Here is a 17352-nt window from a genome sequence, read left to right as displayed (position 1 = left end):
AGAGATCCTGTTTCTGCCTCCCAGTGCTGCCATTAAAGGCATGTGCCACCACTGTCCTTTCAGACCCAACCAGATCTATTTGTTCTCTCCTCCCCTCCTCTACATTCCTTGTCTTTGGAAACTCAGCTCAGAGGACATAACCTCGAAGCCACCCCCAGAGGCCAGCAAAACACCTAAACCTTCTTCCCCAACAAAAAAAGGCACCATTAGGATCATAAAGAGGTGTTTTTTTTTTTTTAATTGATAACTAAATCTCTTCATACAATATTGCACAAATTAAGGATGTATCAACATTCATATAAAACTACGAGCTGGTACATTTTGGTGGTAGGTACTTTAGTAAATAACACAAATATTAAACTCGGCTACATGAGACTCAGCCTTGCACAAAAAAATTCACAGATTACTTAAGATGTCCAACCCAAGTCAATCAAGACCACTTAAAGAAAAGCTTGGGATCCAGGTGTGGCAGACAGCACATGCCTCAGAACGCTGAAGCAGGAGGATTGTGGGTTCAAGGCTGGCCTGTAGTATACAGCAAAACCATGGCTCAAAAAACCGGTGATAAAAATATGAAAAAAAAAGTTAATTTCATTTGGGAACCAGAAAGCATATGTATACTGATAACTGTAAGAATTTACATGTTCTGCTCTAAAGGTCCTGTGCTAAGAGTAATCCTCCTGCTGTAGATCTTCTCTGCAAGAAACTATTGTTTCAAAGTTCTAAACAAGATGGCAATTCAGACAAAAGGGCTTACACAAGACTTATGTAGTATCTAGATTAAACTGGTGAGAGCTCTGGTCAGGCTGGAAGCCGCCACCCCACTGCTCTCCCCACCTCCCTGACTGTGAGGGAGGGAGAGCAGGGCAGGAGCTCTGAGACCTGCTCTCTGTAATAAGGTCTCAGTGAGCTAGCTGGCTGCTTATCAAATGCTTCTAACTGAAAGGTCTAAGCAAACCATCATGAAGCACACCCGAGGGGACAGATTGAAACCAGGCCTTGGTGGTTCCCACCTTCCTTCTGACACTGGAACTTCGGAATTCAGGAACTGTTGAAGGGTTGGCAAATGAGGCATATGATAATCACATTTTTGGTAAAAGTGTAATGGGCCATGCCAAAGGTGAGGGAAATGAGGTCCCACTACACTGTTACCCACAGTGTCCTGCCTGAGACTGGGGGTTGGCAAAAGACTGAGACACTCTCTAGCTGTTCTGTGATCTGATGCATGCCTGTTATCCCATCCCTCGGTTCCCAGCAAAGCAATGGCCATGAAGCTGGTTCTAGCAGAGTTGGCTACAGCAGAAGGGCAGGAGAGGAGTTTTCTGTACATAACAGAATGACTCAAGGAAACCAACAGCTTCTCAGTTTGTGTCTTAGTACAGATACCATGTTTTTGGAACTCTTACCACGCTGGCTTGATTTCCAAATGCGTCACTTTATTTTTACCCACGAGGCAGCCACACACACTAACTTCTGAGCATGTGACATCACATGATTTCTTCAGTAAGCTCCAAGGCAGACTCAGCTCACTGGGAGCTTGAAGCCCTGAGGTTTCAAACGTTAAAGCTTTCGCCACAGCCACAGGTCCCCTTGATGTTGGGGTTGTTGAACACAAACTCACTGGACAGTTTGTCTTCCACATAATCCATCTCTGTTCCTAACAGGGTTAGCTGTGCTTTCTTCTCGATGAACACTCTGACTCCTTGGGGAAAAGGAAACATGTGTCACAAAGCCCGCAGTGTGCGGAATGGAGATCAAAGCTGTCCTGGCTGGTTTTGTGTCAACGTGCCACAGCTGGAGTTATCACAGAGAAAGGAGCCTCCCTTGAGGAAATGCCTCCACGAGATCCAGCTGTAAGGCATTTTCTCAACTAGTGATCAAGGGGGAGAGGGCCCAACCAATTGTGGGTGGTGCCATCCCTGGGCTGGTAGATGAGCAAACTGAGCAAGCCAGGGGAAGCAAGCCAGTAAGTGACATCCCTCCATGGCCTCTGCATCAGCTCCTGTTTCCTGACCTGCTTGGGTTCCCGTTCTGACTTCCTTTGGTGATGAACAGCAATATGGAAGTGTGAGGTGAATAAATCCTTTCCTCCCCAGCTTGCTTCTTGGTCCTGATGTTTGTGCAGGAATAGAAACTCTAACTATGACAAAAGTCCAGTGAGCTTCTAGTAGGCACTGTCAGCCATCCTATAGCTGACGAGTGACCCCAGGACTTCCTTTCACGGTGAAGTACACAGCTTTCTGCATCCAACCAATTCTATATAGAATAGGGAAGACACTTTGATATGTGGAAATTCCACGGTACTTCTGCAGATCTATGATTTGCTTTTCACTGTATTTACTCATTTCTTTTCAATTTGCTGTAGGAAAATGTAATTCTACTAGTTTTTAAATGATGGCATTTATGAGAGATCTATGTTGGACACCTTCAGCTAAAAATACCCACAGTTCTCTTCTTTCATGGGGATTTCTTCTTTTTTTAATGTGAGCTCACTGTAGCTATTTTCAGACACACCAGAAGAGGGCATTTGATCCTATTTCAGATGTTTGTGAGCCACCATGTGGTTGCTAGGGAATTGAACTCAGGACCTTTGGAAGAACAGTCAGTGCTTTTAACCACTGAACCCTTTCATGGGGGATTTCTAACCAGATAATATAAACCAAGACCAAACAATGAGCCATGGACTTCAGAGTGCCAATCTGCTTTATACTTACACATAAACACACAGCACAGGTGTTTTCCTCTGTGGGGGCGAGTGAGGCTTATGTTTGAACTGACGTCATTCTTACTTTCATGGGGAATGGTGTTTGCCTGTAGGTGTGTGTGCAATGCCAGAGAACAGGCATGGAACAAAAGTTAGATGGTTGTGAGCCACCATGTGAGTACTGGGAACTAAACCCAGGTCCTCTGCAAGAGCCACAGCATTTCTCCAGCTCCAATCTTCATAATTTACAAAGGGCCTTGGTTAGTTTCAGTTAAATATGATGAAAGTAGAGTTAGGAATATAATTCCTGCTAGTCTAATACAAAAAGGGCTGCATGCTACTAACGGCATGGCTCAGATGCACAGCCCTTACCACAAAACCCTGGCTCTCCCTCTCTCCAGGGCTGTAGTGTTCTTTCCTGTGTTTTACACAAGATCTTGCTAACCCAGGCTGGCCTGACCTTATTTTGTGCCCCAAAGTTATGATCCCCATCACCAATAGTAGCATCATTAAACAACACACCACGCCTTGCTCTTCAGTAGGCTTTGCAGGATGACAGGGGCTGCTCTCCTGCAGTAACTGATAGACTTACTGTCCTCAGAAGCAGAGCTGTGGCTGGAGCTGCTTCTGCAGAGGACCAAGCTTGGTTCCCAGCCCTCATCCCAGAGGCTCACAGCCATCTCTGGCCTCCTCAGAATCAGCAATGTGCACCAATGTACACACATCTTTCACAAAACATGAAAACTCTTCAACGAAAATGGCTGGATGGCTCACTGTGTTCTGTGGTTAAACATCTGGGAAAGGTTCAGGGGAAGGGAGCCTTGGAAGCCTAACTGAGCAGACACCCAGCACCCATGGTGAAGGGAGAGAACAGACTTCACAAGCCAACATGACCTTCTGACCTTGTAAGGCTGAGCCTGGGCTATATAGGAAAGACACTGTCACGAAAACAAAACAAAACAAAATAAACAAAACAAAAAAAACTGGGACCAAAATCAACCAAAGCCTTTCCCAGTGATGACCATTTAGAGCCGAGACAAACCCAACTTCTCCACAGATGTTTCTCTGGACCTTGGGTTCCCAGCTATTGAGTCTCTCCTTGCACCAGGCTCAATGGAACCCAAGAACAAGTCACCTCTCATTTCAGTGGCTGCACATAGATAATATGCTAAAGAAAGCCTGCCTGCCCAGACAGGCCGAAACGAGCACCATTCATAGGATTCCTAACATAGATAGCAGTCTTTACTTCTGTCTGTACAAGAGAAGTCTTCATCAGAACAACGTGCTCAGAAAACATTAGAGAAACAAAAAATTTCACTACTTACCAAGGCCAAGCATGGGAGTACACACCTCTACCTCATCACTGGGAGGGAGAGCAGGAACTAAGGTTATTCTCACACCTGGCCATATAGGGAGTTCAGGACTAGCCTAGGCTACAAAAGAACCAGTCTCAAGAAGACAAGGGAGCTCACCATCTTGAATGACTTCTTCATCAGCATCTCCTTTTGTCTTTGTATACTCCAGGCTGTAAGAGAGGCCATTACAGCCCCTGGTTCGCACACCAACTTTCAGACCCACCTGAAAAGAAATGAGAATATAAAGTGTTAACAGCACAGGTTACAGGACTAATGGAAACCGTGACCACAGCCAAGTGTGGTGACTCACACCTTGAGTCCCAGGACTTGCTTGGGAGACTGAGGGATGAGGAAAGACTGGGGCAAGCTAGAGGCCAAAGAGCAAGACAGTCTCTAGAACAGCAACAAGGGCTGCATTAGCTCAGAAAGGGGTTGGCAGGGCCAGCTCAAGAAACCACACAGAATAAAAACAAATCTAAAGGGAAAAAGCAACCTTTGATGTTTATTCCCATTAATCCATTCTCTTAAACCAGTGCTACGTATGAAACATTTCTGTTATACAGCGCCCCTGTAAGAACAAATGTAATGGAAATAGGTATTTAAAACAAGGCAGACAGCACACAGGAGGGTGCACATGGGATGAGGCACACAGCCAGGGCTGTCCAGGAAAGCAGCTTTCCTGTTTCCCTAGTCCTAGTTGCATTTGCATCCACTATTTGTTACAGCACATGACATAAGACATCAGTCTTACTGTGTTTGCTTTCTGACTACAACTTGGAGTGACGTGAGCACAGTAAATAGGGTTGCTTGTCTCAACTCATGACCCACCTGGTACACCCTTCAAAGTGCTAGAACCATGGGTGTGCATCACCATACCTGGCTGTTCTTTCTTTTACCTTTTGTGTTTTGAATATAGGGCCTGAAAAATGGTATCAACTTGCTATGTAGACAAGCCTGGCCTGAACCAGAATTTCTGACCTGCTTGCTTCTACCTCTTAAAAGGCTGTGTGTTATCACGGCTGGCTTTCTTTTCTTCTTCTGAGACAGGGTCAGAGATTTTTGTCTTTAAAACCTGGGCTTCCTTTAAGAAGCTCTGCTCCACTTTTTCCTGTGAGGTGTTCTCTGGAGGCTTCTGTGGCTACTGAGCATGGAAGTTCATCCTGTCACACAGCAACCATCCTGCTTTCTTAGGAGCCTCCTTTCTAGGGCAGTTTGGTAAAATATTCCAACATACCAGGAAGCTAAAGGCATCGGTAGCTGTGTGTGTCTGTGTGTGTGTGTGTGTGTATAAAGAGATGCCATGGAAGATGCTGCTCACTGGCTTGCTTTGCTCCTCAAGTCTTGCTTTACCTCCTTTTTTTCCTTCCTTCCTTTTTAAAAAAGATTTATTTATTTACTTTATGTATGTGAGTACACTGTAGCTGTCTTCAGACACACCAGATGAGGGAATCAGATCTAATTACAGATGGTTGTGAGCTACCATGTGGTTGCTGGGATTTGAACTCAGGACCTCTGGGAGGGCAATCAGTGCTCTTAACCACTGAGTCATCTCCCCAGCCCCTGTCCTGCTTTCTTTCCTACAGTACACAGGACCACCAACCCAGGACTGAAACCACCCACAACAGCCCCTTCTCCCTTCCTCCCATCAATCATAAATTAAGAAAATGTCCTACAGGTTTCCCTACAGCTCAGTGTTATGGGGGCATTTTCTTAATGGAGGTTCCCACCTCTCAGATGACTCCAGCTTGTGTCAAGTTGACATAAAACCAGGCAGCATAACGCATCGATGTTATTTTCTAACAATATATACCTATGCTCTCAGTATTGGTGGCCGCCTTTTCTTCTAAGCAAATAGTCAATCACTACTTACCTGAGTCCTGCCCTACCAGGAACTCCAATTCTGTGAGATTTTGTAAGGTGTGCTTTCTCCACAAGCTCCATCACAAAGGGAAATTTTACTCTTGCAAAGCTTAGAATGAGGGCTTCTTTATTCCAAATGGGAATAAGCTACCTGGATGAATTTCTGGAGCATAGGTACTAAGCACTTTTTAGTTCCTATCTCTGTACACAGAAGTACAAACACGAGGTGGTGGACATTAGAGTGTGCAAAGATAGGGTGAGGGGCACACAGCGGCAGTGCTGGTCTTGTGTATCTGAAGTCCGATGTTCACTCCCAGAAACACACAGAGCAAAAGCAAACACAGTTTCTCCTCAGTATTTGAAAATACAGTTTTAAGCCAGGCTTAGCAGCTCACACCTGCAGCCCCAGCACTTGGGAAGAGAAATAGGTGGATCTCCCAAGCGTTCAGAGGCAGCCTCATTTACATAGAATTCCAATCTGGGCAGGGTTAGGTAAAGGGAGTTTTGGAAAAGGACTTGTTAATGCTATAAATTACACATTATTACATCACCAAGAACAAATATACCTTATAAACCTAAACAGCTAATTTCATGGAGTTTTTTGGGGGTAGAAGGGGATCTAGTCAATTTATGCACCAGAAAGTCCAAACAGTCAGTGCTGACAACTTTCAGGATGGAGCTGTGAGAGGTCTACTCAGGCTGTTCATAAGCATCCAGAAAACAGCCTCAGGCCACAGCTCAAAAAAAACGATCCCAACAATACCTGGCATGAAGGGATGGATCCTCTGTGGATACAGAAAGTCATGTGTCCAGGTCAAGAACTCCAGGTTTGGGTTCACTTCCCCAACAGCTGACTAATGATGTCTATGCAGACATGAAAACCCAGACACACCTTTTATACACAAGGTTAACTGAACAAATCAAACCTTAGGAATATGTGCAGCCATGAAGGAGGGAGCTTAGGTAAGGAGCTGGAAGATCTTCAGGCTGAATTATCAGAGTAAAACCAAAGTGTAACTACAGGATGTACTGCACACTGTCATCTGCGGAAGCAAGAGAAACCCTCAGAACAAGCACGGTGCGGGCCAGCGGCTCCTGAGAAGAATTTTGGTCGTTACAACTTAGGAAGGGAGGAGGGTGCTATTGCCCTGGCAGAGGCCAGGGACACTCCAGAAGAACATCCTTAGGCAGTCCGAGGCACACAGGAGGCCAGGAGTGCCCAGCCAGCCAAACTCAGGCTCGTCTGTGTGAGCAAATGCATTCTATGGAGACTTTCAGAGTGGTGCAGTTCCCTGCGGAGAGCACTTGTTTGCATGAGTGAAGCCTGAAGTCAAACCCTTGCCAAGGAAAAACTATCAAAACCAACACCTTAATCAATGAGGACACACATATAACAAAATAAACACACTGCCCCAGAACAGAGCTTTAGCTCTGCTGACCTCTCTAGTTACTCACATGCTCAGGCTGGTCTTTAAGAAGTTGTTTTATCTTGTTCACAGCAGAGGGGGTCTGAAAAACACAAACAGTTTATTAAACTCACCTTCCCGCCAGGCCTTCCACCACAGCAGCCTGTGATAAGCTCATGTGTCTTGCCAGAGAACCTGTGGATTTAGTCCAGCAAGGAGCCACAGCAAAAACACATTCCTCCTGTGCTACCTACCCTGACAGAACCCTGCTTTTCCTGGGAAGATCATATTGGTGTATCTACTTCACGCTCTGTAACAAGCACAGTGCCAGATAGAGATGCTCTTAAACAGCTAATCAATGGAGCTTTCCCTGTGAGCTCGGACATCCAGTGTGGCTCAGCACATACCTGGGTATCCGGGTGGGTGGCCACTGTACTCAGCGACAGGCCTAAGTCTGTGGCTGTGTTTCTTAGAATGCAGTTTGCCCTAGCCTAGTGGTCTTCAGCATGAGAAATGTCGGGATATACAGTTTTCAGATCAGTGTCACCAGTCTCATTTTTTTGTAGAGGAAGCTGGGAACCTGGTCTGACCTGTAACATTGCTGGACTATTTACTGGGTACGTCCAAGAGTAGATGTCATGAGCATCTCTTCTAATGTCTGGCTTCCTCCTGGGGTAAGGGGTAATCTTTTCCCTAGGGTTCCTGTGAAGACTGAATACTGAGATGCAGGGAAGGCAGCACATGTAACATTCTGGAGTCCGGGAGAGGAGCAGGCACAGTGCAGACTGGCAGCTCCTGTAGGGAAGGTGAGAGGGTCATGAGGAGATGTGTCTTGCTACTTGTGTCCACAGGTATTCTAGCTGGCAGGATCTTGTGATGAAGCTTCAGAGCACCAGGCCAGTGCTGAGGGACAGGTCACAGGCACAGCTCTAGCCCGGGCTCTCTGTCTTAGCAGAAGCTTGGCCAGATGATGATGCCCAAGTACAATGTTGGAACCAAATTAAGAGAGTCATGGAATCAACACAAAACAACGTGAACCCTGACGCTGTGTGCCATAGGCTAGGAAGGTGTGGTTGTGCAGTCCTGACGACCTGTGTTCAAGCTCCACAAAAACAAACAAACAAAACAACAACCAATAAGCTGGCCTACTTAGGAAGTTCCAGGTTAGTAAGAGGTCTGTCCTCAAAAGGAATGTGTAGAGCCCCTGAGGAATGAATGATACCGGAGATGTCCTCCAGCCTCCACACGGACACATATATGTGTACAAGTACCCGAAACCCCTTTACATATGTGTGGTATGTGTATTTCTTTGTGTAGCACTGAAAAGAAAATCAATGCCAGTAGTCTGTCAAGGCCTGAGCTACAGTGTGGCTGACTGGAGAGGCACGCAGCAGTAACCTCAAAAAGTTAACAAAAACATTCGTTAAAACCTAAGCTGGGTGTGGTGGTACAGCCTTTAGTCTCAGTGCTGAGAAGGCAGAGACCTGGTCTATGAGTGCGTTCCAGGACAGCTACCCAGAAAAATCCTCTTATTCCCCCTCAACAAAAGAAGAAAAAAAAATTAAAGAAAAACAAAACAAAACACCACCACCACCAAAAACAACCCATTTCTAATAACAGCTCATCTAAGAGCAAGCCCTGTCAGGCAGAAAAGACTACAATGGAGAGGAAATAGACCGTCAGTGTGGGGCAGCACGGATCAGAACTCAGCACATGGGTGTATGCCAGAAATAAATAAAACTAACACGCACGCCTATCTTGAGACGCTCACACACACTAAATTATAAGACTCTGAACTTTTCTATATGGTTATTTGGCAGCTTTTAATTACCACAAGTCAAACTACTTGCAATTAATTTTTATGATGTATTGCCTATACTGTATTCTCATAAAAAAAGGCTACATCAATAAGACATTTAGAGATAAAGCCAAGTAAACGAGGCAGTTAGAGAAACTGACAGGTGGGCCTGTGCCACCAAGTCCCTGAGATTTGAGTGTCCTGTGAGATAAAACTCCACAAACACCAACGGAGCAGAAGGAAGGAGAGACCTTGCCTTTGCTAACAGTATAGCTTAACTGGCAGGCCACTCTCCTCAGAAAAAGTCAAGGGGTGCAGAGTCATGACAAACACCAACCAGGGCACTGCTACCTGGTGACGTCACATGTCCCCAGAGTAGACCAATGTTCCATTTCATAGTTGAAGAGGCTGCTCTACAATATGGCCTCAGAAAAGAAGTAGCTTTTAAATGTGAGCTTACTTGGAAAGGGACTAAGTATGCAAATTCTAACAGATCTTAAACTTACCTAAACTTAATTCAAAAGGAAAAAAAAATAGTGAAAATATAAGGTTTGTCAAGAAAAACTAGAAGCTTTTAAAATGTGCTCATTTATTGCCCTTCCAAGTGACTGCCAATCAGCTCGTCCTTCCCTCTCTTCCAATTGTACATTTTCATGAGCACCTTTTCTACCAAAGTGCTAAGGAAATACATCTATTCTCTGTCAACACAACAGGACTTGGAAAACAGTCTTACAAAGGAGGCAGCAGAGGTTGCTGTGGCTTACAGCATGAGTTGCTCTTGCAGAGGACCAGGGTTTGGTTTCCCACACCCATGCGGTAGCTCACCACCATCTCTAACTTCAGAGAATCCAGTGGTTTCTTCTAACCCCTCAGGGTGGGGGTGCTAGGCACTCAAGGCGCGCTCGCACGCACACACACACACACACACACACACACACACACACACACGTGCGGCAAGCAAGACACTTATAGACATAAAACAAAGTAGTCAAAACCAAAAAGCTTAGATGGCACAGCTTAGGGAAACATGTTTGTTAGAACTAGACTCTGCTGTCAAGCCTGGGTCTAGAAAGCACATGTAAGAGGAGAAGATGAAACCACCTTACTGTTTGATGAAGCACAGGGGTTTTCTCATTAACTGGACATAGGAGTTTTAGCCCCATAAAGTTTTCTAAGTTGTCTACTGTGGTATTTTCTTCTTTTTTCAAGTTTCCGAATACATCTAAACAGTGGCTGCCTGTAATTCTGGCTATTGGGAAGCTAAGACAGGAGGATCTTGATTTTGAGGCCAGCCTGATATACACAGCTAGTTTGTCTCAAAACAAAAACAAAGAACAATTTCAACAGAGCGAGCAAGAGCAAGCTATGCAGACCGTCCACACTGACACGGACTGCTAATATCCACATCTCAAATACAGGGAAAGGCACGCAAGGCAAAGTAACATTAAAAGAATCTAAATGTCTGCAAGCTGTTGTCAAGTGACCAAAACCGAGCTTAACTTTGCTGAGGAGCTCTCAACCAAGAGGGAGTGGCGGCTTAAGTTAGCCAAGGGACTGCTCAATTTCCCCCTTGCTTTGGATATACAGACTATGTATCCTGGGCTGGTCTTAACACTTTACCCCTATGCCTCTGTGAACTACCACTGTTCCGCTAAGGAACTGCTCTGATTTGTCAAGAACTGAATGGGTTGAACGGGGCTCTGGATGGGGCTGCCCTTTCTGTTCAGGTACAAAGCTGAACTTGGTAAGTACCCTCTTGACTCCAGGTCTGTGTGCACAGCCTGGCAATGGGGAGGTCTTCCCTGAACCCCTCTGCAAGTCTGACAGCTTTCTACTATGTCTGCGTTCTCAGACCCGCTCAACCTGGACCTTCCCAAGAAATTTACCAACAAGGGCTCAGAATTCAGACTACTGAAATCCTGTAAAATCTAGTAATGTCTCTCATTCAGCTTCTGTGTAATCTACCATAGGAACATGGCTGCTTAAAGTGAGAACATATTGAAAATGATTTTAAAAAAATTATCAACGGGCTGGTGAGGAAATTTATCAGGTAAAGGAACTTGTGGGCATGCTTGAGGACCAGAGTTTGATCCCTGGGGTCCACATGATGGAAGGAGAGAGCTGTCCTCTGAGCATATAGTCACTAAGGTATACATGATTATACACAATAGATTAATGTAATTTAAAATATTAAAAATACAAACCAAACAATTATTCCAAGGCAATTTTTGTTGTCATAAATGCTGGGAACTGCACTCCCAGAGGGAATGTTTCAGAATTTTTTTACATGGCCCAGTGTTGGGCCAGTAGAGTAGCTGGCTGGCTGGAGCCCTGGCCCTGATGCTTCCGGCCCTCTGCTGGGCTTACTGGTATGAACCACCCCATCCCCCACCCTTTGCAGGTTTTTTTTTTTTTTGTAGATCTGGAACTGGATAGGAAACCCAGGCCAGAGCCTCACAGCACATTCTCAGCCGGGTTAGCCCCTCCTCTCCACCCCCCCCCCCCCCAGTGTTTGTTGTTATAGCTCATGCTTTTAATCTTACAGCTCTGTGGTTAAGGTGTAATTAAATATTTGCAAGGACTACTAAATTAACAACCAAAGAGTTAACAACTGTAAAACAAAACAAATCACTCTTTACAATGAACACACAGCACCTCACCAACAGGCTTTCTTTCTCTCCTCAAACACCATTGCTTAAAGTGGTTCTTCTACCATTGGACCTGGCTGTATTCTGCAGGTTTTTCTGGTAGTTTCTAAACCACAGGCACTAGTGCTGTTCTAAAGATCCTCTGGCCCTTCTCCAGTGAGGTAATGGGTCCTGACATACGCCTTCGGCCCCTCTCAGGCTGTGCTGGGAAGCTCGGTCCTCAGGCCTTCACATCACGCATCAACACGGACACTAGCTAGCCCCCACAAAGCTCACAAGTTGAGCTTTGTGCAGTGTGAGCTTCTTCTAGTCATGGGAGCTGACCACCTCTGTCTTGTACAGTGATGGAGATAGAGCTGCTCGTCAACCATGAAGTATTTTCACATCCTTGAGTGACATCTTACTCTGGTCCCTACAAGTTCAACTCCATTAACTCCTAGATATATGGGGGTGGGAAGTGGATGTGGTGAGCTGGAGCCATACTGGGTTTGCAGACCTTACCAGTCTACACCACAGCCCGATGTGCCAGCCCAACAATTCTGTCCGGGACTGACATCAGCCAACAGACTATTGGTGCTTATGTTTTATGTTACACCTTTCCTGGCCACGGCTAACTTCTAGTAGACTCTACCGCACTCTGCAGAGGGTGGAGTACGTCAGACTCCCTAACTCTTATCACTCTTGTTGGCTGGTTATCTCACTCATGGCAGGCTTCGGTCACCCCATTGCTTCTGCATTTGCTACGTGCTGGGGTTCAAATTGTTTACCAGACACCTGACAAACCGTGCTGCCTGTCAACGGGCTGCGGTGCTCTTTCCCGTGTCCTACTGAAAGTCAGGACCAGGCCTAACACTACAGGCTCTACAGCTGAGCCCGGCAGCACAGCAGAGGGTGTGAACTGACACCTTCCGGGGACAATACCTATTGAAACAGATTACAAAGCATGGCAGAGAGAGACCAGGACTGTGCAAATGAGATGTATTCCTGGTAAGAACAGCCTATGGAGGAACTTGTCATGAAAAACAGCAGGTCTTGATAATGTATGCTGAAGAGGCAGGAACCGGGAGGAAAGGGGCAGGTCGAAATGTCCCAAGTAACATGTAATATGCCAAATGGTTGATTTAAAAAAAAAAAAAAAAAAAAAACCCTAAGCAATCAAACAACAACAACCACCACCTGTTTTGTGCCTCGACTTTTCTGGGACCTACTATTTATTACTTGTGTGAGGATTCTGCTCTATTTTGAGTAAGATGAACATAGCTGGAATTGCGCTTGCACAATCCTACAATACACGGTATACCTGCGGAGAGGAATACTAGCTTGCTCCAGAGTTCAAAACAACACAGAATAGTGTTTATTGGGGCAAACTGAAGGGCCAAACAATGACCTATCAGAAAAACAGACCGTCACACTTGGTTACGACTGCCTTCTATTTTGCTTCAACAAATTATTAGCAATAGCCCCTCTGGATGGAGCAGATTCCGTGGGGCCGTCTGGACTGAATGGTTTCCCGGTCTTGCGCTGTCCTGGTTCTAAGCTTGCCTTCCTCCCGAGCTAACGCCTCCAGGGTGGTTATGCGGAGCCGCGGCGTCCCCTGCGTGACCTTTCTCCGGGAACGCCATGACCTCGGCGGCTAACTGCTGTACTCCGCCCCGGCCGCTCCGGTGGCAGCGCCCACAGCCCGTCCGCTCCACCGAGCTCCGCGTGCGGCCCGCCGGGAGCCCCGGTCCGGCCGCCGCCACCTCCCCGCGAACGCCGAGGTGACTCACCAGCGTGAGCGCCGCCCGCGTGGGTTGCAGTTTCCTCTTGCTCACCGCCCGCACGGTGGCGCGGACCAACGACGCCGACATGTCCACGTCGCGGCGCCCGCAGCCTCGGGCTGGAGCGTGGGGCCTCAGCTTCTCTCCATGGACACGGCGGGCACTTTGACGCCACAAGCTCCTGCGCAGGCGCCACAGGTCCCGCCCTCCATCGCCCACCCCGCTCCACCATTGGACAGTCCGGGTGAGTGACGGGCCGGGCCGATTGGCCGTCACCACTGACGAGGCACGTGAGGTGACCTGTGACCTTGCCGGCTTCGCGGTCACTGTGCTACCGGAAGTGGAATGGCTTCTTCCGCACGGCGCACGTAGACGACCGGCCCCCGGAAGTAGGGTCACCGTTCTCTGACCCTGAAGCTGCTCTGACAGTAAAGCAAGCGGGTAGACACCATATGACAGGTTTCCAGTTATTGAAATGTCACTCTTGTGTGGCAGTTTGTGCCAAGAAAACTGAGCATGTAGGTAGCTACCAGGCTCGCAATAGACGAGGATGGAAGCAGGGCATGGTGCCTTGTCTGAGTCTTAGAGTGCCCTGGGTGCTACGTTACAACTAGTTGATGCCCTATCACGAGTCTCATGCACGTTTTGTTAACCTTTCCTGCAAGCGGTTGCTATTTGATGAGCTGTACGCACGTCAACACGCCTCAGCTTCCTTCGCGGCCCGTGCGACTGGCTCTTGTGATGACGTAAGAACAGGAGCTCCTTTATCTCTGAGCGGCAGCTGGCGGGGTGCTGGAATTGGGTGGGCGTGGGGAGTACTGAGGAGAGTGCTAGCCCTGGACGCCCCCTTATGGTTCCAGGAAGGCTGAGGGAGGGAAATGGAACTGCACTACTGGTTTTGGCCTCAGGTCGAGACTGAAAGAAAAGTGCTTTCTTTCCCAGTGCGATCTCACTGACCTTTCTCACTAGAAGGGGCAGTTTCTTTTCCTAAGCGGGGACTTTGCCACGCTGGAACATTGATAGAGTAAGACAGATGTTCTACATTGCTGTTGCCTAGACCTGCCTAGAAGCAAAGAGAATGTTCTGACCCTTTCTTCATAGCTTTAAAAAGAGTGGGTGCACCATGTTTTAAACTCTTTTTAATGCCTGAACACTGTGAACCCCACTCAATCTCTCTTGCAAGGAGTTTGTTCCACTTGGGAAGATTTTCTCCCCCTTAAAATAGAAGGCACCTTTGAAGCAAAGGAAAAAATAGATTAAAAAAAAAAATTTAAGAACACTGAAAACAAATCTTTTATCAGGAAGTTTGCCAAAGCAGTTCATAGTGAGCAAGAGACTGCTAAAAAGTGACGATTGGGTTTTCAGAAGTCCCGCTATAAAAACTGGATTCTGAGTTTCCACGGTTTTAGAACAGAACAGGGCACCGGGCACTGCGACCGCTTGTAAAGACAGCGTTGACTTGGCCAAGGCAGAGAGCAGCCAGTCCTGAGCAGCCTGCTCTCTCATCTGACAAGCACACCTCACTTGTCTAACAGGATCAGTGTAAGCCACTAAAAACTCTAGGCTGCTGGGCAGAATTTCTTTTAAGAATCAAAATGTAGGGAACATTTTCAAGGCTAGAAGAAAACATGACAATTCTGTTTCTAATTTTATGGATAAGCACACTCCCCTCCTCCAACAACCGACAAAACATCCAAGTAGAAAAATAACTACCAGGGAAAAAGGTTGGTCTGGTCTCATATTTCTTTTCTGTTCTAGTGGCAGAGAGAGATTGACAGTACCTTAGCTTTTCAAGTAGGTGTGGCACTGTACTGGCCAGAGTGGAGTTCTGTCACTTCATGGCCAGAGGCAAAGAGGAAAGCAAGCAGGACAGCAACTGTAGCAGGGCCCCGGTTGCACAACTCAAGAGTTTGATGGTCACCATTTTTATTTATCATGATTTCCAATTTCTCAAAGATTTCATTTTGACATGACTCTTCCATAGATAGACTATGAAGAGAGGTTCACACACATCTGTATCTTCTGAGTCCTCCTCATTTTGGCAATGTCCTCAGCAAGCTCTCTCAGCCTCCAGTCTCCCGCTCCTATTCCTCAGACCCAGCTCACAGCTATCAACAACCGGGTACATATCAGAAGGGAACAGCACAGGCATCCTGTTACGGAGATCTGTACTGTCAGATCTTTGACTTTTCTAATGAGGATTCTTTTATAAGAAAATAATGTGGATAAAATTACATGTTGAAAGTTTGATTTTATTTCAAAATGATAAATAAACCGGCATAGGTCTGACTCTGTACTATTTCAGAAAGGCTTGTGAAGTTCATTAAGTTTAGAGAGGGCTCCAGTCAGACCAGAAGGTTGCCAATCAAACTTGTGATTGGCAGAGACAGCAGCCTCTTTGATCTTCAGAGGTTTGTAAAAGCTCTCCACCCTAATTTCTGAGTATCATAAAAAGTAAAAAGCACTTTAATTCTGTCCTTTTTCTTTTTAATTTTTCTTTTTTAAACCAGCAAAAAGGACTACTTATTTTTATGACTTCATTTTTAGGAGCACAACAGTTCTGTCGATTACATAGAGAAGGAAGCCCTCAGATGTGTCAGTGGCGCTTCGGCCCACCGGGGCACACCGACAGGTGCTTGCATTCCATGCTATCATTTCTACAAAGACCCATGAAGAATGCCTGTAGACCCTATGTGCAGCAGTATAGTCCACACGTGCTTGATGTGCGTCCATACCACAGTCCAGTAACAACAACGAGAATCCTCTTTTGAAAATCAAAAAGGGACCATGTAGGGAAAAGAGGGCTAACTCCTCTGGTGAGCAGCACACTATTTTTAGAGTGCTTTCAAAGAACTAAAGTCCATAACACCGTAGTCACTGAATACTGGCCCTCAGCTATATATTTTCCTTTAAGTTGACTTTCTATTAAAATCTTCAAATCTCTGGGGATTGGTGGTATAGTTAGATTATAGTAAAAATTCTTTTCCTCATTAACAATTTCATTAAAATTTAAAAAATTATGATACCCTTCAACTGTCACGTTGAAGCCCGATCTGTGTCACTGTGTCCTGTGACTTGAACCTAATGTCCCAAGTGGACAGGGACACCTGAGTGCTTTCCAGTGCTGCGGTTTCTTCCCTCATGATTCTTGCTGGGTCCTCTTCACTGAGGCTCTCCCCTGAGTCATATATTTACTGGAAAGGCTACCTAGGAGGGAAAACAAAATCTAACATAAACAAAAGGAACATTATTTGACCAAAGTCACACAATACTTATGGTCAGTTGCCCAGAGACATGTGTCCCACCATAAAGAGCACTTGTCCTGGGTCAGGTAGCTGAGCCAGATATAAACAAGTGCACAAACGTTAAGAGGTATCAGGCAGGCCTTAGGCTCTGCTTCTTCAGTGCTGATAAATTACAGACGTGAGGCTGTTCAATGCAGCTGCAGGCTGGGGCTGAGGCTGGAAAAAACATTTTGAAGGTTCTTTACAGAGGATATTCTTTTCATTTGCAACCAAACAGACTGCAAAGAGTTTGCTAACCAGAAATTAGTACCTCACATCATCACCCCTTATAAGCCTTACAATACCTTATGGATGTACAAGGAGAAAATAAAATTCTCTGTGCTTAATTAGTAGTGAAGCCATCCACACCTTACAACACTTACTGTGTGTGTTCTGGAGTCTCAGCCCATGAATGACAACCCTTATGACTACTGTCATATAATGAAGGCTCTATCCATACCAATGAGAGGAATTCTAAAGGGTTTAGTAACTGGCACCATGCCAACTACAGTTTTTTAAAAGCAGAATCTCATTGTG

At 46.0% G+C, this 17352-nt stretch overlaps 2 protein-coding genes across 5 annotated transcripts in view; both read right to left on the bottom strand.

The window, feature by feature from the left end:
- Positions 1-206: 206 nt before the first annotated feature.
- On the bottom strand, positions 207-13715 carry ISCA1 (iron-sulfur cluster assembly 1). Its single transcript, XM_080923042.1, has 4 exons — positions 13541-13715; positions 7375-7428; positions 4177-4282; positions 207-1702 (listed from the first exon to the last, which is right to left on the bottom strand). Exons 1-4 carry the CDS (start codon positions 13619-13621, stop codon positions 1554-1556), a joined length of 390 nt encoding a protein of 129 aa, XP_080779168.1. The 5' UTR covers positions 13622-13715; the 3' UTR covers positions 207-1553.
- Positions 13716-15459: 1744 nt separating this feature from the next.
- The window catches only part of TUT7 (terminal uridylyl transferase 7), a 51576-nt gene continuing 49683 nt past the window's right edge, over positions 15460-17352 (bottom strand). For all 4 annotated transcript variants that reach the window (XM_080926520.1, XM_080926519.1, XM_080926522.1 and 1 more), the window contains one exon: positions 15460-16738. In XM_080926520.1, coding sequence (XP_080782646.1) covers positions 16671-16738 — 68 coding nt within the window. In that variant the 3' untranslated portion in view covers positions 15460-16670. The remainder of the gene's footprint in view (positions 16739-17352) is intronic.

The sequence above is a fragment of the Micromys minutus genome, assembly GCF_963924665.1.
Source record: "Micromys minutus genome assembly, chromosome: 1".
Taxonomy (NCBI): Eukaryota; Metazoa; Chordata; class Mammalia; order Rodentia; family Muridae; genus Micromys; species Micromys minutus.
The sequence above is the reverse complement of the archived record's forward strand: the minus strand, read 5'-3'. Positions and strand labels throughout refer to the sequence as shown.

Bases quoted from the DNA above. Each gene is read 5' to 3' on its own strand.
- ISCA1 (XM_080923042.1), bottom strand. From the start codon at position 13,621: ATGTCGGCGTCGTTGGTCCGCGCCACCGTGCGGGCGGTGAGCAAGAGG. The intron at 4,283-7,374 runs GTGAGTAACTAG...ATTTCTTTTCAG, and splicing joins TTAAAGACCAGCCTGAGCAT to GTGGGTCTGAAAGTTGGTGT. The intron at 1,703-4,176 runs GTGAGCTCCCTT...CTTTTCCCCAAG, and splicing joins TGAAGAAGTCATTCAAGATG to GAGTCAGAGTGTTCATCGAG.